We start from the raw sequence: 18359 nt of genomic DNA on the forward strand, positions 1-18359 counted from the left end.
CAAGCACTACCTAGACCGGGCCGTTCCTCAAAACTTAGTGCAAAAATATGACAGAGATTGGTGAGGCAAGCCACAGTGAGGCCAACAGTCACGCTTAAGGAGTTACATAATACAGTGGCTGAGAGTGGAGTGAAGGCGCACTAGACAACTACATATATTTCATGAGCTCTGCCTAATTGAGGACTTTATGGGAAGGTGGCTAGAAAGAACCCGTTGGTCAAGTCGAGCGATTTGAAAGTGTGTTTCGTGGGGTGCATAGCTAACGCAGGGCATACCTCAATCAACACCATCCCTACAGTGAAATATGGTAGTAGGAGCATCATTATCTCAGGCTGCTTTTCATCCTCAGAACCTGCACTCATTGTCTTAATTGACCAAGATGTGGATTGAGCAAAATACATGGGGATATTACAAGAAAACCTGCTTCAGTCTAAAGCTTGGGAGAAACTTCACCTTTCAGCAGGACAGTTGTCCCAAACCCAAGTCCAATGCAATGTAGGAGTGGTTAAAAACCAAAAGGTGAAAGTCCAAGTCCAGATCAACCTGAAGAACCTGCCAGGAGCAAATCAGCCAGGAGATATGGATGAAACTCACTCCCAAACACGTGTGCAAAGCTGGTAGGAACCTACCCCAAAGGACTCGAAGCTGTTATTGTAGCAAAAGATGGTTTTACATAGTACTAGTCAGAAAGATTTGAATACTTATGCAAGCAGCATTTTTCAGTTTTATATATATTTTTTATGATCTCCTAACAAATCATGAATTTTTACTTGGAAATTTTACTTTAAGAGCAAATTAGTTGGCAATAAATAGTACTGCCTGGAACAATCTGTGTACTGTAAGTGTCATTTGTAATCCTGACAAAACGGACAACTTTTAAGGGGGTTGAATTCTTTTGCAAGACACTGTATATATTCTCGATCAAAACCAATAACTGGGTCTGAAAGTAGATAGGATGTTTCTAGGAAAGAAAACATCCTATCTAATATCAAATGTGTGCACTGGTAGGTCTAAGTGACAACATGTATTATAGTAATTAAAGTTTTAAATATATATATATATATATATATATATATATATATATATATATATATATATATATATATATATATATATATAATAAACAATTAAAACCTGTGTTCCAAAACCTAAATATTTAAAGATTATGATTGAGGTAAGTATGCTGTAGTTATGGTGTAAATTCTAGTAGTGGGTACTATGAGCTGTTTCAACATTATATATTGCAAGGTTGCCAGGACCGTGAGTTTGACACCTGTGCTCTAAAGTGAATGGAATCATAACACCAGCGTGTCCACTGAACCTGTAACCGAGCGAGACGCCCACCTTGGTGACCACATTTCCACGTTCATCAGTGAACTGCTCCTCACTCAGACGTTCACTGGTGAATTCGACTGGCTCGTCTCTCTGCGAAGAAGAACAATGACGTGTCACATTTCTCAACAGTGAGCAGAAATATAAAGTTTTATGTAAACATGGACAGGCCAGAGGACACGATGGAACGTACCTGTGCCTTGTGTACATCCTGATGGGAGAAGCCAAGACCCTTCTCAAAGGGCTGAGTGCCCATAAATATCCCACGCAGGAGCTCTGACTGCCCCGTGTCACAGACCGGAGTGAGCAAGGCTTCTTGGGACACACGGGCCTGGGTCTGTTCCATCACACACTCCATGGCCTTCTCCTGGAGGAAGGGCTGAAATGCACTGCTACTTAACCTGAAACACAACACACCCATACACACGCGCACGCACACGTTCACACATGGGTGAGATTTTGAATATGCATGGAATATAACCAGTAAGACAAGTATGATTTAGTCTCTAGAGTCAGTATACATGTTCATAATCTTCACTTCTAACATTAGCTAGCTAGTTATATTAAGCCTGAAAAAAGCGTAGTATTTTGCAGCACTTAGCCTGCTGAGCTAGGTAGTGCTAATTATAGCTAGCTGTAAATACAAGCTACTAAATCTGTGGTCAGACTGAGTGCAAATCAAATTTTCTTGAAGAAAAAGCTAAATGCTTGAATGGGAATTGAAGCAGTAACATGAAACAAGAAGACAATAGCGAGGCAGTGTTGTTCAGTGTGGCTCCTATCCAACAATGCTCAGGTTAAATATTCAATTGCAGTTAAAATATGATCAGTGTTGAATTATTTTAACAAATAAACAATGTTGTTTAATTTTATGAGTGGAAAAGCAGAGCGACAATACTATTACTTGGACTAGGAGGTGCACATTAAAGACATCTCATGACAGCGAGTGGTTTTTAAAAAAATGAGTTCTAGGACTATATTCAACATGGTCAAGTTTTGGGAAACAGTGAAGTGGTCTGTCAGATACCTGTCTCCGTTGTGCTCGAGCGCTCGGGTCAGGCCGGTTTTCTCACGCAGCTGGGCGTAGATCTGTTGCCCTGTAAGAACAGAAAACTTTTCCCCTGAGCTTGCGCCTAATCCAATCCCTCCACCTCCTATTCCTCCTCCTCCTCTAGCTCCTCCTGCCATGCTGCTGCCTGCCGCCACCTCCGCTCTCTTGCTTTCCGACCTCTGACCTCCAACTTGCCCATTGTGGTTGACTTTAGGGATGGCACCACTGGCATGGACCCTCTCCTTGTCCAGTTCATGTGGCATGTCCTCTTCATCCACCTCCTCCTCCTCCTCCTCTTCCTCTAGCTCCATGATGGAGCCGCTGGCCCCACTAGCACCACTGCTGGGCCGCCCCAGGCTGCTGCTACAGGGCAGACTGAGAGTGTTAGGCTCTGAGTCGTCTGCTCGGCTGCTGCCCTCTACAGACGAGTCTTCCACCGTCACCAGGGACGGGCTGATGCCTGCTGGCCACACCTGCACGTCTGACATCTCCATCATGGTGTCCTCCTCGGTGGTGGCAATTGGCGCGCACTCCAGACTCGACACCTCCTGCCAGTAGGGCTCGGGGCCCAGCGGAGAGGGCAGGCTGTACTGCGCTGAGGCCGGAGACAGCAGCTCCTCCTGCGCCAGCCCATAACCTGAGGAACGGCCACACAAAAGAGGCAACACTAACACCACGCAAACAAAAGGAGGTGATCTGGACCTCTCAGTGGTGTGATCGATGTGCTTGCAGCCTGCTAATATACTATATTATATGCACATGCTTTGAAAATAAACTACAAACACTCAGAATATCAGCGGTGTCTAATTCATCACACATGCATGTGGTTTCAAACAGATTTCGAGGACTTCCTGGTGTGGTTTTCTGACACACTGGTATACATAAACATGGATAAAATGTTGATGTCAAATCACTTTCTTCCTTAGCACATAGTTTGGCATGACTCCACACTAAGCTTGTGGATTCTTGCTTGCAATTTTCCATTTTTAATCGACCAGAAGCGCAAACCACCAGCCTTAAAACAGACAGGAAACCTAGCATTGTAGGTTTAAGGAGCGTAAGGGTGGGGTAATAATATATCATACTAGCTTACTTCAGTGACAAATTGAGGCGCTCCTCTGCAAAATGTGTAAAAGATTGGCAGGTCTGGAAATCTAATATAATAAGCATAAACGGGACTTTATATCGTGGCAATATCCTGTATGGATAATAAAACTGTTTTTTCGCACAAGCCTGCTCCAGTATCAAACTCAGGTAGGGGGTGTGGCCTAAAGTTTGAAGACGGAGGTCTGCTTTGGACCATGATATTGTTTTCATTTGATTTCTACAATATGACTGTATTCTTATTTAAGGAATCTGTTTATGTACAAAAGGTGTAAGCGAGTTGAGCTGATTTTTGAGGTGCGTGTGTAATGATTTAAACCTGCTAAACTGGTAGATTCGTTTAAAGTAAAATCAGTTGTTGGCAAAATTTGAGTCATAGCAACAGGGCAAAACAAAAGAAAGGAAACTTCATCCAACAGACATGACTTGGCTGATCGACTTTTAAAAGTGTTCCAACTGAATTTGCTGCTTACGTCAATGTTTTTAACCCTAAACACAAAAAAGAATACAACCCAACTCACAATACAGACATGCCTAACTCACAACCTTATATCATTAACATACCAGTTAGTCCAGATTGCAGCAGCCAGAAATCTAACTAAAATCAGAAATTTGGACTATATTACCTATTTTATCCACACTATATTGACTCCTAGATTATTTTACTGTAACCGCACGTGCCCGACTGTTTTATTCCTATTATACCACAGCAATTTGCTATTACAGTTCGGTGTTTTTTTTTAAAGAATGCCACATCGTACATTTTATCTGTTTAATGTTGTGGAACATTCTAAGAAACAAGCATAATCACAAAGTACAGTATAAACTCCTCTATCGTGAAGACTTTCCCATGTCAGAAGACTTAAAGTTACAGCTTTCTCTCTGCATGTTAACAAGCAGTATCACTGGAGACTCCTGTCAAAAATGTTAACAAAATTCCTAATAGAAAAGACACTAACAGACACTATTATCATTAGGAATAAGTCATAACAATAACGATAATAATGATAATAATAATAATAATGATAATAATGATAATAATAATAATAATGATAATAATAATAATAATGATAATAATAATAATAATAATAATAGTTGTGAAAGCACTGTAATAATACAATGATGAACAAAAGTAATAATGTGAAGGTGAGATAATGAAACCCAGATGGGTTTGTATAATTAAATACCACCACAAATAAAGAATAATTATGTTAGTTTAAAACCCATTCAATACAAAATAAAGTTGTTTTTTTTAAAAAGTCACTTGTTTATAGCACTAGTTTAATTCCAGTAATGGGTTTGGGAAATGGAAGTAACATAAGGATATTAGCAGTGCTAAATTAAAGAGTCCCACAGAGGGCAATGTCTGAGTGATTGACTACAGTTTGCCAATGAGGTTTGCTTGTCCAAACATGTCCCCAAAAAAAAAAAAAAAAAAAAACCTATTTCCATGGGGTGTACTTATTTTTCACATGACTGTACATATTTCATAAATACTTTGAAAACTTTCAAAAATACCTTCGAAGAGACTTTAGCTCACAGGTCCTTTAGAAAAACTCATTTACAATATCACCATGCAAATTATCATACACGCTTTTTTGATGTTTGTTTATTTATTTATTTATTTATTTTATTTTAGACTTTGGTTTACATTTTTCTGGCCCGGAAATCTGCTCCATCCCCAGCCAGAGCTGACCCGCCCAGCTCCTTCCATTTATTTGTTAAACGTTTATTTAAGTATGGAGTCAGTAGGTTCATTGCACCTTGTCTTATCATACTTGGTCTTGGCAGATTATATTAGTTGACCAAATTAACTATGACTCAGTAGAGCTACAGCTTCTGACATTTTATGAAATCCCTTGCCATTCCCCTGTGACTGTGACTGTCTTTAAGTAGAATTAGGGTTCTGCTTAAAGCCTGCTTAATTTAATGTGAAATTACATGTCCCTGATTTTGCCAGGATACATCATTCTTTCTTTTTTTTGGTGAAAATGACAAATAAAAAGCATAGCTGTAATTGCATAAGTTTCATCTTTGTTCTGGTGAAACCCCTAACTCAGTTCTGGTGTCATCAGCTGCCATCAGAAGTTCTATGATTAGTTGATTGAAGTGAACTATGTGCAATTAAAAAGTGTCATGTGATCGCAATAAATTCACCTGTACACAGAAGGTGTATACATTTATTGGAGAACTGACCTAAACAAACAGCATCATGAAGACCAAGGAGCTATCAAAGCAAGTTCTAACGTTCTGGAAAAGTATAAATCAGGGTTTGGTTGCTAAAAAATAAATAAGTAAAAAAAATATCCCAAACTTTGAACCATTACATACATTATTAAAAATGGAAAGAATATTGCACATCTATGGCTCTATCTAGAGGGGGCTGCCTACAACCAAGAGGTGAAAGGAGAGCTGGAGAGCAGTTGTTCTGAGCAGTCTGAAGCAGCTCAGATGGGAGCAGTTGTTCATAGGACAACCATAGTCCAGACATTCCACAAAACTGGGCTTTATAGACGAGTGCCAAGAAGAACGCCACATTAAAAAAAATAACAAATGAAATCATTTAGAAACCCAGCAAACATCTGGAAAACATTTACTGATGTCATGAGTCCAAAATTTAAATTTTTGGCCCTGGCACAATGCGTTACATTTGGTGGAAACCCAAAACTGCTCATCACTGTGAGAATACCATCCACACTGAAGCATGATATTGGGAGCTTCATGTTGTGGGGATGCATTTCATCAGCAGGGACTGGGAAACTGGTTAGGGTGGAGAACAAAATGGAAGGAGCCAAATTATAGAAGGGCAATTATAGATGAAAACTTGTTCTAGTCTGCAAGAGACTGCAAGGATTCTCTTCACTTTTAAACAGGACAACACCCCAACACATAAGTTGTTCAAAACCAAGAACGTGTTAGCTCGGCCCAGTCAAAACCCAAGTCTCAACCCAACTGAGAATCATGGCATGATGTGAAAATTACTGTTCACCAACAGTCTCCATCCAACATGACGTATCTTGAGAAATTTTGCTCAAGAAAGATCGGTAAAAACAGCAGGATTCAGCTGTGCAAAGCTGTTTAAGACTTATCCCAGAAGGCATGGTGCTCTAATTGCACCTTATGTTGGTTCTATCGAGTATTGACCCAGGGGCAGTAGGGGTGCAACCAAGAATGGAACATGTTGTGTAAATCGAATGGTAAAAATCCCAGTTGAGTCCATTTCAGTTACCGGTTGTAACACTACAAAATGTGGAAATGGTCAATGGAGTGAATACTTCTCTGCATTCAAACCCTGAACATTAGTACTAAAGAAATAAATGAGGAGAAACAGAAACGGATGAACTGTATGAGGATGAGATTGAAGAGTGTGAGATACTTTACAGGGACCCTCAATGTCCTTCCGGTTATGACAACACACAGGTGAGCAAGAAGCATTGCAAAGTGTGAGGCACAAGAACCTACATCAAATACTCCACTAACTCGCACCACTACACATTAACACACACCATCACACACTAACACACACACCATTACACACTAAAACATACCATCGCACACCACAGTATGAGGTTTAAAGCGTTAGTGTAGTTGTGAGACTCGTTAGAGAAATCACTCAGTCACATTACTAGTCTTTAAATACAGAAACATAGGCACAAACACAACAACATTATGGGGTTAAAAAGACACCCACCCACAAACAGGGCTGTATTAACATGTCACTGTATTTGTATCTGTACCAGGCTGCTTTCACAAAAACATCTTGGTATCTGAATGAATACAATATTTTAAATAATTTTCCTATTTATTTTCATATAAACTACACAATAAAGAACAACGCAGACCAAGAACCACATTTTAACCACTTACAACCCCAGGATATGACTCTCAGAGGTTGCCCCCTAGTGGTACATCCAATGTTGTTGGCTGTCCCTGGTGAGAAAAGAGTGGATCCTGGTGCTGCATAAAGGGACATACATTAAAAAACGTTGCCCTTTGGTGCATATAACTGTTTAAATAAATTTGTCTGACATCACATATGCTGGTAACTAGTTAGCTATCTAACATCAGGCAAGATTAGATTAGATTCCTACAACCAAACGCATTGATTCAGGTGTGCTAGATTTCTGGTCTATTAGTTGTCAGGAGCAGCGAAAAGGAGGCTCAAACCTGGTAGTATGTTAAAATCATACTTATTGTTCATTTCAAAGATTCACCAACGTCGTAACTAGGCAACAGAAAACGGTCTGGGATGAGGGTTCTGGCCTACATGTTGGTTTTGATCATTTTTGTTGTTTAGTTTTGTTTGTTTATGGTTTATTACTGCAGTAAGTTAATTTTTTTAGCTGCTTTATATATACAAAAAAATGAATGTGGTGGAATTATTTTTCTAAAAGCATGAATAAAAGTATGAATCAATTTTAATAAAACTAGCAACACAAATTATTACATCTTCTAACAGACACCAAAACATCTTCGTGATAGCAGCTTCAGTTTGCAATCTAGATTTATTACTAAACAGGTTTTACCTTGTTTTTTTTTTTCCATTCAGTGACCATGTAAGTACAGCCTTCGATATCAGCTTTGACACCCTGCTTTCTAAAAAAAAAAAAAAAAATGGCCACACACAATGTCAAAACACATCATCTTGCACATAACGTTCTCAAAACGCTTCTGCGGCATAACCTGATCACACAGAGAGGCATTTTTTTTTTTTGGAGAGTGTTATGCGCACCGCTCATATGAATCACGTCAGAACGTTCAGTGATCGTTAAAACTGTTCATAATTAGACAATTTGACAAAGTCACTATACATGAAGAGAACCCCGTACATAGAAAGCATGCCATGCAGAGCCTACACAGGTTGGTTACAAAAAAATTAAAAAATAAAAATAAATAAATAAATAAAAAACCAACAAGAACAAAACATTTTTATTTGTAGTGGTGTTTCCCTGAGACATAACACACGTTGGTTCAAGCAGCATGCACATGCGCAGAGAGGAGGAAAAAATGCCCTCTCTTCCACAACACAGGACCAAGAGAGGAAAGCAAAACTGAGATGAGAGGAAGGAGGAGGCCCAGAGGAGGTCAGCATGAGGTTGTTATGAGGTCAGAGGTCGTAGAGGAGAGCTGTGAGGAGGAAAAGTAGGGCGGCAGGGCTGCAGATGACATGTCAGTAGTAGAAACAGAGAACGAGAAAGAGTGAGAGAAAGAGAGCGGCCTGCCTCATCATTACATGTGCAGTTGAAGTAGATATTATGTGGGTATAATATACCCCGAAGTGCCTGTTTATCAGGTCCAGATACCATATAGGTCACTTTGTAGGTGTACAGTTACAGACTGTAGCCTGTCTTTTATTATACTATATATGTATATTATATTAGCTGAGGTTTTAGAACATTTGGAGGAAATTTGCTGACATCACATGATTTATAGTCATAGTTTATTCTGAGTAAGCCAGAGCAAGCCTGTGATTCTCCTGCTCGGCCCATGAGGCTGCAGCTGGAAATTACTTTTGGTACTACTTTTGGAGTCAGAGATGGGGTGCCGTATAAATAGATATTCAGTCCAGTGACAACCTCCTTTTGTTAAACCACTAGGCAGCGGTAACTCAGTTTCAGTAAACCACTGGGCAACGGTAGCTCACTGGGCAAAATGTTGGACTACTGATCAGAAGGTCATGAGCTGAAATCCCAGTACTGCCAAGCTGCCACTGCTGGGCCCTTGGGCAAAGCCCTTAACCCTCAATTGCTCAGCTGTATAAAATGAGATAAATGTAAGAGCTCTAGATAAAGGCATCTGCCAAATGCTGCAAATGTAAACGACCCCCAATAACACTACGTGCTCCTGCTAGAATCAGTCCGTCTTGAAGCCTGTGAAAGAAGGTACATGGCAGATACCATCTCCTTCATATTAGTGATATGAAGGAGATGGGGTCTGCCAACAAAACATCTCTAGATGTTTTCACATGTGCAGTGTTCATTCCATTTGAATCCAACCCTGGTGGGTTATCTCGCTCATTGTGAGTCTTTAGCTAGGTGAGAACACAGCAGCCACACTCAGGTCCAAGATCGTCTGATCGAGGGGGTCTGGGTCACTTGTAAGTGAACTCCAGTGAGAAAACGATTCGATTGTGAATTGACCCCACTACAGGAACTGAAGCAAACATGCTGTGCGCTTTGAGTTTTTAGCATTTTCAGCCTTTTTTTAGCTACTCAAGTGATCCATGAGGCGCAAACTGTGACAAAGGACAGAGCCAAAGAAGAAGAGAAAATAAACACGTGGTGTGATACATAAACTGCTTTAAATGAGTTATTTATACAATTATCTAATCATTTATTTGGCTCCATTTCCGTGTCCTCAATGCTAGGGTGATTTTTGTGATCTCTACGCGCGTTTAGCAAAGGTTTTTGCTTAACTTTTTTCCGTTGCCATATTTCAGTTCTTCGAGGACGTTTTCAGTTCTACATACAAATCATATTTATTTATTTATTTAGTTTTAGTTTCTTTACTTATATGGAGTGTGAAACCAGCCAACCCAATTTGCAGACGAACCAAATGTATTGATTTCTCTGATTCAGACTCTGCAAACGGACTAATAGGTGTGAGAGCGCCCCCTAGTGCTTGGGGACTAGAGTGCCCATGCAGATTCTGACCCAACACATGCACTTTTGGTTAAGGGGTAGAGCCATGAACCACTGTACTGAGTATAAAGCACTGTGGTGAGGAATCAGCTCACTGCGCAGCATGTTCTTACCATTAATGACACTGGGAGAGAGCAGGGTGGAGTCGCGCTCAGCCAGCCTGCAGGCTGCCTCCTCTCCTGCCTCGGGTATTGCCTGTGGCACTGGATCCTCCAGGGACTTCACAATGTCCAACCGGTCGATGTTCTTCAGCGCCCCATACAGGTTCTCAACTGCTGGAAACACAAGTCAACCGGGTTACACATACAGAATCCTGTAGTATGTGTTAGCATTCAGGGTGTTAGCATTCAGTAGTGTTTTTATCTCAAATGATTGAAGATAAAAATTTGGGATGGTAAATAATTTTGAGATTTGGTATACATCACTTCATAAAAGCATCATATATCACCAACCTGCAGTTGGAAATATAAAGATATATCCCATATGGCCAATTTTAGGCTGAGGCTCAGGGGTTACTGGGTAAACATACAGGGAGATTAGTGGTTTAGCAGTTTGAGAGATGCTTACTCTGGGCTCTCTTGCCTTCTCGGCAGGCCCACAAGTTGAGCAGAGCTGTACTCTGGTCCAGGAGAGAGTTGGGATTTTCTACTCGTATCCTGTTAATGTCATCAACACTGAACTGCAGCTCTCTGGCCAGTTCTGCAGAGGCACAACACAAAGAGAGGAGATAAGCAAAACAGTAATAGAGAAAGAGAGAGCGAGAGAGAGAGAGAGAGAGAGAGAGAGAGAGAGAAACACACACACACACACACACAAACACTCGTACCAGTCCAGCTTAAACCCAGCTGCTCAGCGATCAGTGTGATCTTCAGCTCTGTCCTTTGAAAGGCATTCACAGCAGCTGAGAACAAAAACATTCAAATGTTAATTTATTACATTTATTTAAAGAAATACAAATTATAATACTATACAATCATTAAAGTAATATAATTATCATTCACGTATACAACTGTTATTTATATATTAAAATGCTGATTCATTCATTTATCTTCATGAACTGCTTTATCCTGGGTATACATATTATATATCACATATAATGCATACATATTTATGAAGTTAATTTAATGTACACATTCATTTAAAAAAAAAAAAAAAAAAAAAAAAAGTTTTAGCCTAGAAGCTGTGAGCCTGAGTTAAACAATGCATGTTCCTGTTTTCCCGGATAACAGGCATTCCTGAGTAACAAGGGCGGAGCTTAAATGAATTCATTAAGTTAAATTTATAATGTTACCACTAGAATTTTTTCATTTCATTTTTAAGCAAAATGTGTTGCTTAGCATAAAATATTAGCTTCACTTACACAACATAGCCTGGTAGATTACCTTATGTGAGACAGCTACCAAATTTGTCCACACTATAGAACAGTTTCGCGAGATGGCTTATGTAAATACACCTATGCTAACCAGTATGTTGAGCTGAAGTAGACAGAGGTGTTGGTTGGCTGATCAAATTCAACTTAAGCTCCACCCTTACTAACTAAGGGACTATGAGACACTCTTTAAGCCGGTTTTACACTGTGTGATTGTAGCTGACTTTTGAGATTACCACTTGTCACACTGGATGAGATCCCAATAAATTCTTGGCTGAATTCTATAACAGTCTGTGTGATATCGTGTTTCGTCATGTCAGATTATACACCGTGGACACCTGATCATCACATTCCATATGTAGGTCTTCTCCAGAATGTTTCCGCAAAGATTGAAGCACACAGTTGTCTACAATGTATTTGTATGCTGTAGCATTAAGATTTCCCTTCACTGGAACTAAAAGGCAACACTGAACATTTAACATGCGTCATAGTGTAAAGAAAGTAAAGGCATGGCTCACAACATTTAATTTTGGGGTGTTATGAAGACCATATGAATATGCAAATGAGGTGTGTGTGGGAGGGGGCTCAATTGACTAAACAATTTTTGATGAACCTTGTCTAGAAATAAATTGCTGATACATTGTTTATGTTCTTCGGCTTAGCGGTCCCTGTTATTACCTGTATTTAGGTAAGCTCACACTCTGAGATTTTAACCAAAAAAATAAAGAATTCCTCTGTGGGTGCTTCACATTATACAATCTAACATCTCAGAATCAAAGGATTGTTTTACGATGTGTGATTTTTTTTGTCGGCAACAGCAAAATCGGCCCAAAAATTGTACAGCGTAAAGCCGGCTTTCCTCAGGTAAAAGCGCTGAGGATGAACTTCCAATAAGTTATCAGTAAACAAAGGTAAATATTTTTCAATGGTTCAGAGAGTGCTAGATAATCTGTACTTACCCAAACATGACTTGTAAAGACTTGTATTGTCTTCATCTGCTTTAACCTGCTATTATATAGCCTGGCCTGTAAAGGGTCCTCACCCCCACCCCAATCCATCCATCTACACCCCTCAAGTCTGTCATACAGCTGTTACACAGCTTCAGCTTCTTTACAGCGGGCATCGTAGCAGCCCTCTCCCCTCGCTCATTCTCTTGCCATGCTAATTAGGAATTCTGCACTCGGACCATATCAGATTCAGCAGCATGCACTACATTACTGCTCATTCTCTGGGGGGACGCAGGGAAGCCCTGACCCCACGGAGCTGCCTGCGATTGATTACGATTGGCCCTGCGTGGCAGAGCGATGCGTCGAGGACAGGGCTTGGCATCCAGAGCTCAATCAGAGCCATGCACGAGTTCAGTAGGAGCCAGAGAAAGCAGGGGATATGGCATTCAGAGAGAGCGCCCCTGTGTCCTCCCGCAGCATGGAGGCGCTGTGTCTTACCCAGGCCTGACTCGCTCAGGGCGCTGTACCTCTCCCTCAGGGCCAGTGGCGTCAGAGTCCGTCTGCGCTCTTCACCACCTGCCATCTGAAATATACAGAGCACAAAATACAGGTTACGTGCTTTTATGTGTCCTAGTGAGACATGAATCCTATTCGCCTGACACTTTGAGCTTGTTTTTGCTAGAAATAGCTCCAGGATGTGTCATGGAGGAAAATAATGAGAAGACAACTGGGGGGTTTTTAAAAAAATGTCTTTCAATTGTTTGTCTGCCCACCTTTGTTCTGCAGAAAATGTTACTCAGCTGTTTTGCAGCAAAGTAATATTTTAGGGAAAATATATAGGGAATATATGGGGAAAATATACTCAGTAGTTTTGCTCAACTGTGGTAGAAACAGCATTAGAAAATACCAGTTGGCAAATTTTACCGGTGTTAAGACCATCACTAAATACACAAGAAAAGACAAGTTCCTCATGTCAGTCACAGAACACATCAATTCAATGCGATGCCACAACTAGAGTCAATGAAATACACCTTTGTCAAAGCAAAAAACACATGCCAGTTCATTCATTCATCTTCAGTTGGTCCTTCATGCCGGTCAGGGTCACGGTGGATTCACAGCTAATCCCTGGAAAACTGGGCGTGATGCAGGAATATACAGCATGAATGGGATGTCAGTCCATCACTGAACACCATGCACAGACACATTCACCCACTCATTCACATCAAGGGGCCATTTATCTTAACCAGTCTACTTACTGACATGTTTTGGGGAGGTGGAAGGAAACCGGATAACCCGCAGGAAACACTTAGATGAACACGGGGAAAACATGCATAAGGTCACACAGACAGAATCAGGTCCCTGGAGCTGTGAGGAGACAACACTACCCACTGCACTAATATGTGACCAGTCAAAGCCAAAAGATTTTAAAAAAAAAAAAAAAAGAAAAAAGACCTAAAGATCACTCTTGCAATGCAGCAAGCGATACATCAGACAGCAAGACAAAATCGATTTTATATATAGGGCTTTCGAGTTAGCCCTATCATTTTAGTTTCTCAAAGAATAAGCTACATCTACTCTTTCTCACTTGACGAACTGAGATGCAGCAATGATTTAAAGCAACAGGGATTCCAGGACTCCTGGGTTAATATTTTAAATCGCTCAGCTGAATTAAATTAAATGAAGATTAGATTTTATATTAGGTATCGCTGGAGTGTTCAGTTAGTTCAAAGGTGAGTGTATAGGCTTACGTACGCGATACGAGTGCACGATACGAGTGATATTTACTGTTGATCAACTAATTTGTTTGTAGAATTCAGGATAAGTACGCAGACTTTAACCAAAAACCGGTTTTATTACGGACATGAAATAAAAAGTTCAAACAAATAAGTCACGGTAGCTGTCCAAAATCTATATTAAAATATATTAAGTATACGATAATGAACGTTATTAAATGGTGACACTGTCCACCCTGTTTGTCTGTCGACAATGAAATGCAAAATACTTTTGCTCTTTATAAATGAAGCACGTTGATACCGTTCTGCATGTAGTTCTACCTTTTTTGGTAGAGCTTAGACTTGCTGATTAACTAACAGCAGATTTTGGCCATGATATCCTCAGCGTGTATAGCGGCCCGAAACACCACGGCCTGCTCCGCTGCGTTGTCATATCTTTGTTTACGTTGCCAGATTTCAGTTTGCTCTTTAATTAGTTTGTGTATTTAAACCCTTGTGTTTCTTTGTTCTATGGTATTATTCGTTTAGAGTTTACCCGTCTGTCTTTACCAAGCTGTTGTTGTATTCCGGTACCTAATCTACTTCTGTGCATTGGATTTCCCTGATGTTGCTGTTTGCTGATCCCCCTGATGTTGGAATTGTATGCCAGCTCTTCTAATAAACACCATACTGCACTTGCATCTGTCTCGCCCTCTAACACTAACCCTAACCCTATACGACTATTACATTCGGCAACTCAAAATCGGGCAAGTCCTGATGGTTGGTTATTTTGGATAGAATATAGAGGTAACATTTCCTCGATAGCGTTTTGGGTTTTTTTGTTTTGTTTTTTCAGATATGCACCAAAGCAACATAGAACCATAAGTGAAGAAACAGTACCTTAACACAAGGAGGCATGGTGATGTTGAGGTTACACAGCACATGCTGTGCATCCTCATATTTGGTGGACTTGCGGAGAAAAGACAGGAACCCTGAGGAGTCCTTGTTGATGTCTCTCACCTGAGAAGCCAGGACAGAAGGACAGGGGAGGAACAGATGGAGAGAGAGCCAGAGACCCAAAGAGGGAGTGAAGAGATGTCAGAGATGACAAAAGAGTAAAAGAATGTGACAGAAAAGGTGAGAGAAAGTAAGAGCGAGAGAAAGTGAGAGAGAGAGAGAGAGAGAGAGAGAAGGGCATTAGACAGGTCAGCCACATAGGGAAGACTCATACAGGCAGACGGGGGACAGGGGACGGGGAAGGGATGGAAGCAGTCCGTAGGCAGGCGAGAGAGAGAGATTTACCTTCACATTTACCTTGTCGTCTGTGTGATCAGACAGTAAGTAAGTAACCGTGAGAGAGAAAGAGAGAGACAGTAAGACAGACATACCGACAAGCAGGCAGAAAGGTAGGCAAGCAGGCAAGGCAAGACAACGTTTACAGCTACACACTGAAAGTACCACAAGAAGCCACAATAACAGACAGAAATGGACAGGGAATGTCACGAGAATGAAGCTGGAAACAAGGACAAGGCTGATGGACAAAGAGGGTCACGATAATAGGTGATTGCGAGAGATAAGAAATAAAAGTGTGCACATGAAATGAATGAAAACAATAATTTGTTTATAATGAACACAAGCTATACCGTTGGGATATATTAAAGACCTTTCTGACATAGAGATAAACAGATAAACTGACCTTCACCGAGACGGGCAGTCTGTTGTCTCTGAAGGCCTGAAAGCTGAACGTGCGAGGCTGCTGCGTGGCCTTTCTCACTGGCACAAGGTTTCCAGAGCATTCCAAGTGCAACGGCATCCCCTCCATTACCTGTGGGAAGAGAAACAGAATAAAAAAGCGACAAGAGTGTATCGTGAGTCAGTGTGAGTCAGAGACTCAATGTGAGTCACCCATATAATATATATATATATAAATAAATATATATATATATATATATATATATATATATATATATATATATATATATATATATATATATATATATATATAAACACACACAAACACTGCCAACAGACATATGATTCATATAATTCATCCTTGATTTACATAGGCATTTAATATATTAGCATTTGACACCCATTATACAAAAAAAGATTTGTTTATATAGCAACATACAAAGTGATATCTGTGCCACATTAACATACATTCATTCTCCTAAAGTGGTTTGAAACATACCTTAAAGGAAGAAAATGTGCCGTTAGTCGATGCAAACACAGTGTTCATTATGGTGTACCACAGGTCTTTGACCGTTTTCCTTTTATTTTCATTGTACATGCTTAAGGCACTTTATTAAAGAGTATGGAGTATGATTTGATAGTTTTACTATTCTATTTTGTATGTAAGGAATAAAACAGTTAGAGGTGTGCTATTATAGAAAGATAATCAACAATATTCACATAGTGTGTAATGTAGGTCATTAGTGAAAACTGCATGCAACATTGTTCTATACAGTACAATGACTGTATTTTAACATGGCGAATAAAAAACATGGCAGAAGGTAAGTATTAGTCAGTAAATAGGCCACGTGTATTATAAATATGACAAAAGCCCCGAGCACTTGTCCAATCCCACATTGAGCTAACCTCTATGTCTCGGCTACGTGCCACCTCGGTGAAGTTCTCGTGCAGCTCCAGGGTTTTGTCCATTTTGTCATCGGTCATACAGTAGCAGCGCAGGCGGCCCTCACGCGCCTCGTTCATTTTAGCAAACACCACAAACTTAGCCATGTAGGGCACGGCCGTCAGCTCACGGTACAGCAGGTTGGCAAAGGTCACGGCCTCTGCTGTCCGAGGACAGTCGGCCAGCCAGAACCTGCAGCAGAGCAGAGACAAGAACATAAGAAGCTCTGAGCTTCCAGAACTCTCAGCTCCGGTTTGTCTATTTGTATACAAATAAAAAATTTTGAAAGTAAAAGATTCTTCTTCTAAAATAAAAATAGCAGATGAGCTCAATGATATATGAATCTGGAATGATTGACAGCTCCATAGGTCTTTTTGAACTTTTTAACTGACCCCCTGGAAGCCCTGCCCCATTGTCCCCATCGCACATTAGTAATCTTTCAGCTAGGGCTCTTGCCTTCACGCGATTTTTCTGCTTGAAAGTATTGGCACCCTTGCTCTCTGGCATGTTAAATGGAGAATTCATGAACGTTTCGACACATTAGACACGCAAGTTGTAGAAACAAACAAACAAACAAACAAACAAAAAAATATATTAAAAAATGTATTGTTTTTAATCCACCCTCAGCAGGACTACACATCATTCCTCTTCATGGTTTGCAGGTCTGGCTTTAGTTCTATGCCTTCAGGCAGCTATTGTGGTTTCCATTATTTATATCTATAGACTGGTTGTTTTTGCTGTAAAATGCATAGATGATCTAGTGTTTCTAAATAAATCTCACCTTGCTGACACATTGGTGGTGAAGTTGGCACAATTGTTGGAGTACATAAGTTTGGTGGTGCCGGTGATGTCCTCCCACTGAGCTGGGGCCGTACCACCTGCAGGAGGGATTCACAGCTTTTTCAGAAAGTCTGTGCATTTTGTGTCCTTCGTTTCACAACCAGTACCATCTGGAATCACCGTGCTTAGGCTATCTTTATCCCTGCACCCTTTTCCAGGCTGGATGGCAGTCTGTTTCAGCCTCATCCAAAGCCTTGGCAGGGTGAGCATATCAAAGCTGGCTACGTCTGATACACACTGGAATACAAGCTAATCTTCCTTTCATACATGCGCAAATCCTTTTGACAGAGAGCATAACATGGGAACATATGTCAAAAACTAGTCTGTACCAATGACGCTGCAGAGGAGGCGCAGGCTGGTGGTGTCCCCTTCACCAGCATCGCGTGGACTCTCCCTCCACGAGGGGGGCAGGGGGATGCGCAGGCCAATGGGCCGATGGAACTTACGTCTGCGCGGCTCCACCGTCACCACAGGGCTGAACGTGGCCTGATTCCCTAAGTGCCGAGTCAGCATCTCGTCTGGGATGGGCTGAGCCTGGAGAGGAGAACGGAGAAGAGAAATTCGAAGATGAGAGGAGAAACGGCATATCAAATCATATGAAAGGCACCTTGGTGCGAAGGAAAACAGAGAGAATGGGATTTTGTGTCCTTTGAGTAAAATGAGAATCAAGATAAAATGTCAAGTTCAGTATAGCACGTTTAATTGTACAATATATTTGGGTTTAGGAA

The 18359-nt window shown here is 40.7% G+C and overlaps 1 protein-coding gene across 1 annotated transcript in view; it reads right to left on the reverse strand.

Annotated features, from left to right (window-relative positions):
* ank1b (ankyrin 1, erythrocytic b) overlaps positions 1–18359 on the reverse strand; it is an 80422-nt gene that overhangs the window by 1775 nt on the left and 60288 nt on the right. Inside the window, exons 30-41 of the mRNA XM_053649440.1 lie at positions 17961–18165; positions 17573–17669; positions 16755–16983; positions 15853–15981; positions 15057–15176; positions 12943–13027; positions 10955–11029; positions 10696–10827; positions 10242–10400; positions 2360–3020; positions 1526–1733; positions 1345–1425 (exon numbers count right to left, since the gene is read on the reverse strand). Coding sequence (XP_053505415.1) covers positions 1345–1425; positions 1526–1733; positions 2360–3020; positions 10242–10400; positions 10696–10827; positions 10955–11029; positions 12943–13027; positions 15057–15176; positions 15853–15981; positions 16755–16983; positions 17573–17669; positions 17961–18165 — 2181 coding nt within the window. The remainder of the gene's footprint in view (positions 1–1344; positions 1426–1525; positions 1734–2359; positions 3021–10241; positions 10401–10695; positions 10828–10954; positions 11030–12942; positions 13028–15056; positions 15177–15852; positions 15982–16754; positions 16984–17572; positions 17670–17960; positions 18166–18359) is intronic.

Source organism: Ictalurus furcatus, chromosome 18, assembly GCF_023375685.1.
Source record: "Ictalurus furcatus strain D&B chromosome 18, Billie_1.0, whole genome shotgun sequence".
In the NCBI taxonomy this organism is placed as follows: domain Eukaryota; kingdom Metazoa; phylum Chordata; class Actinopteri; order Siluriformes; family Ictaluridae; genus Ictalurus; species Ictalurus furcatus.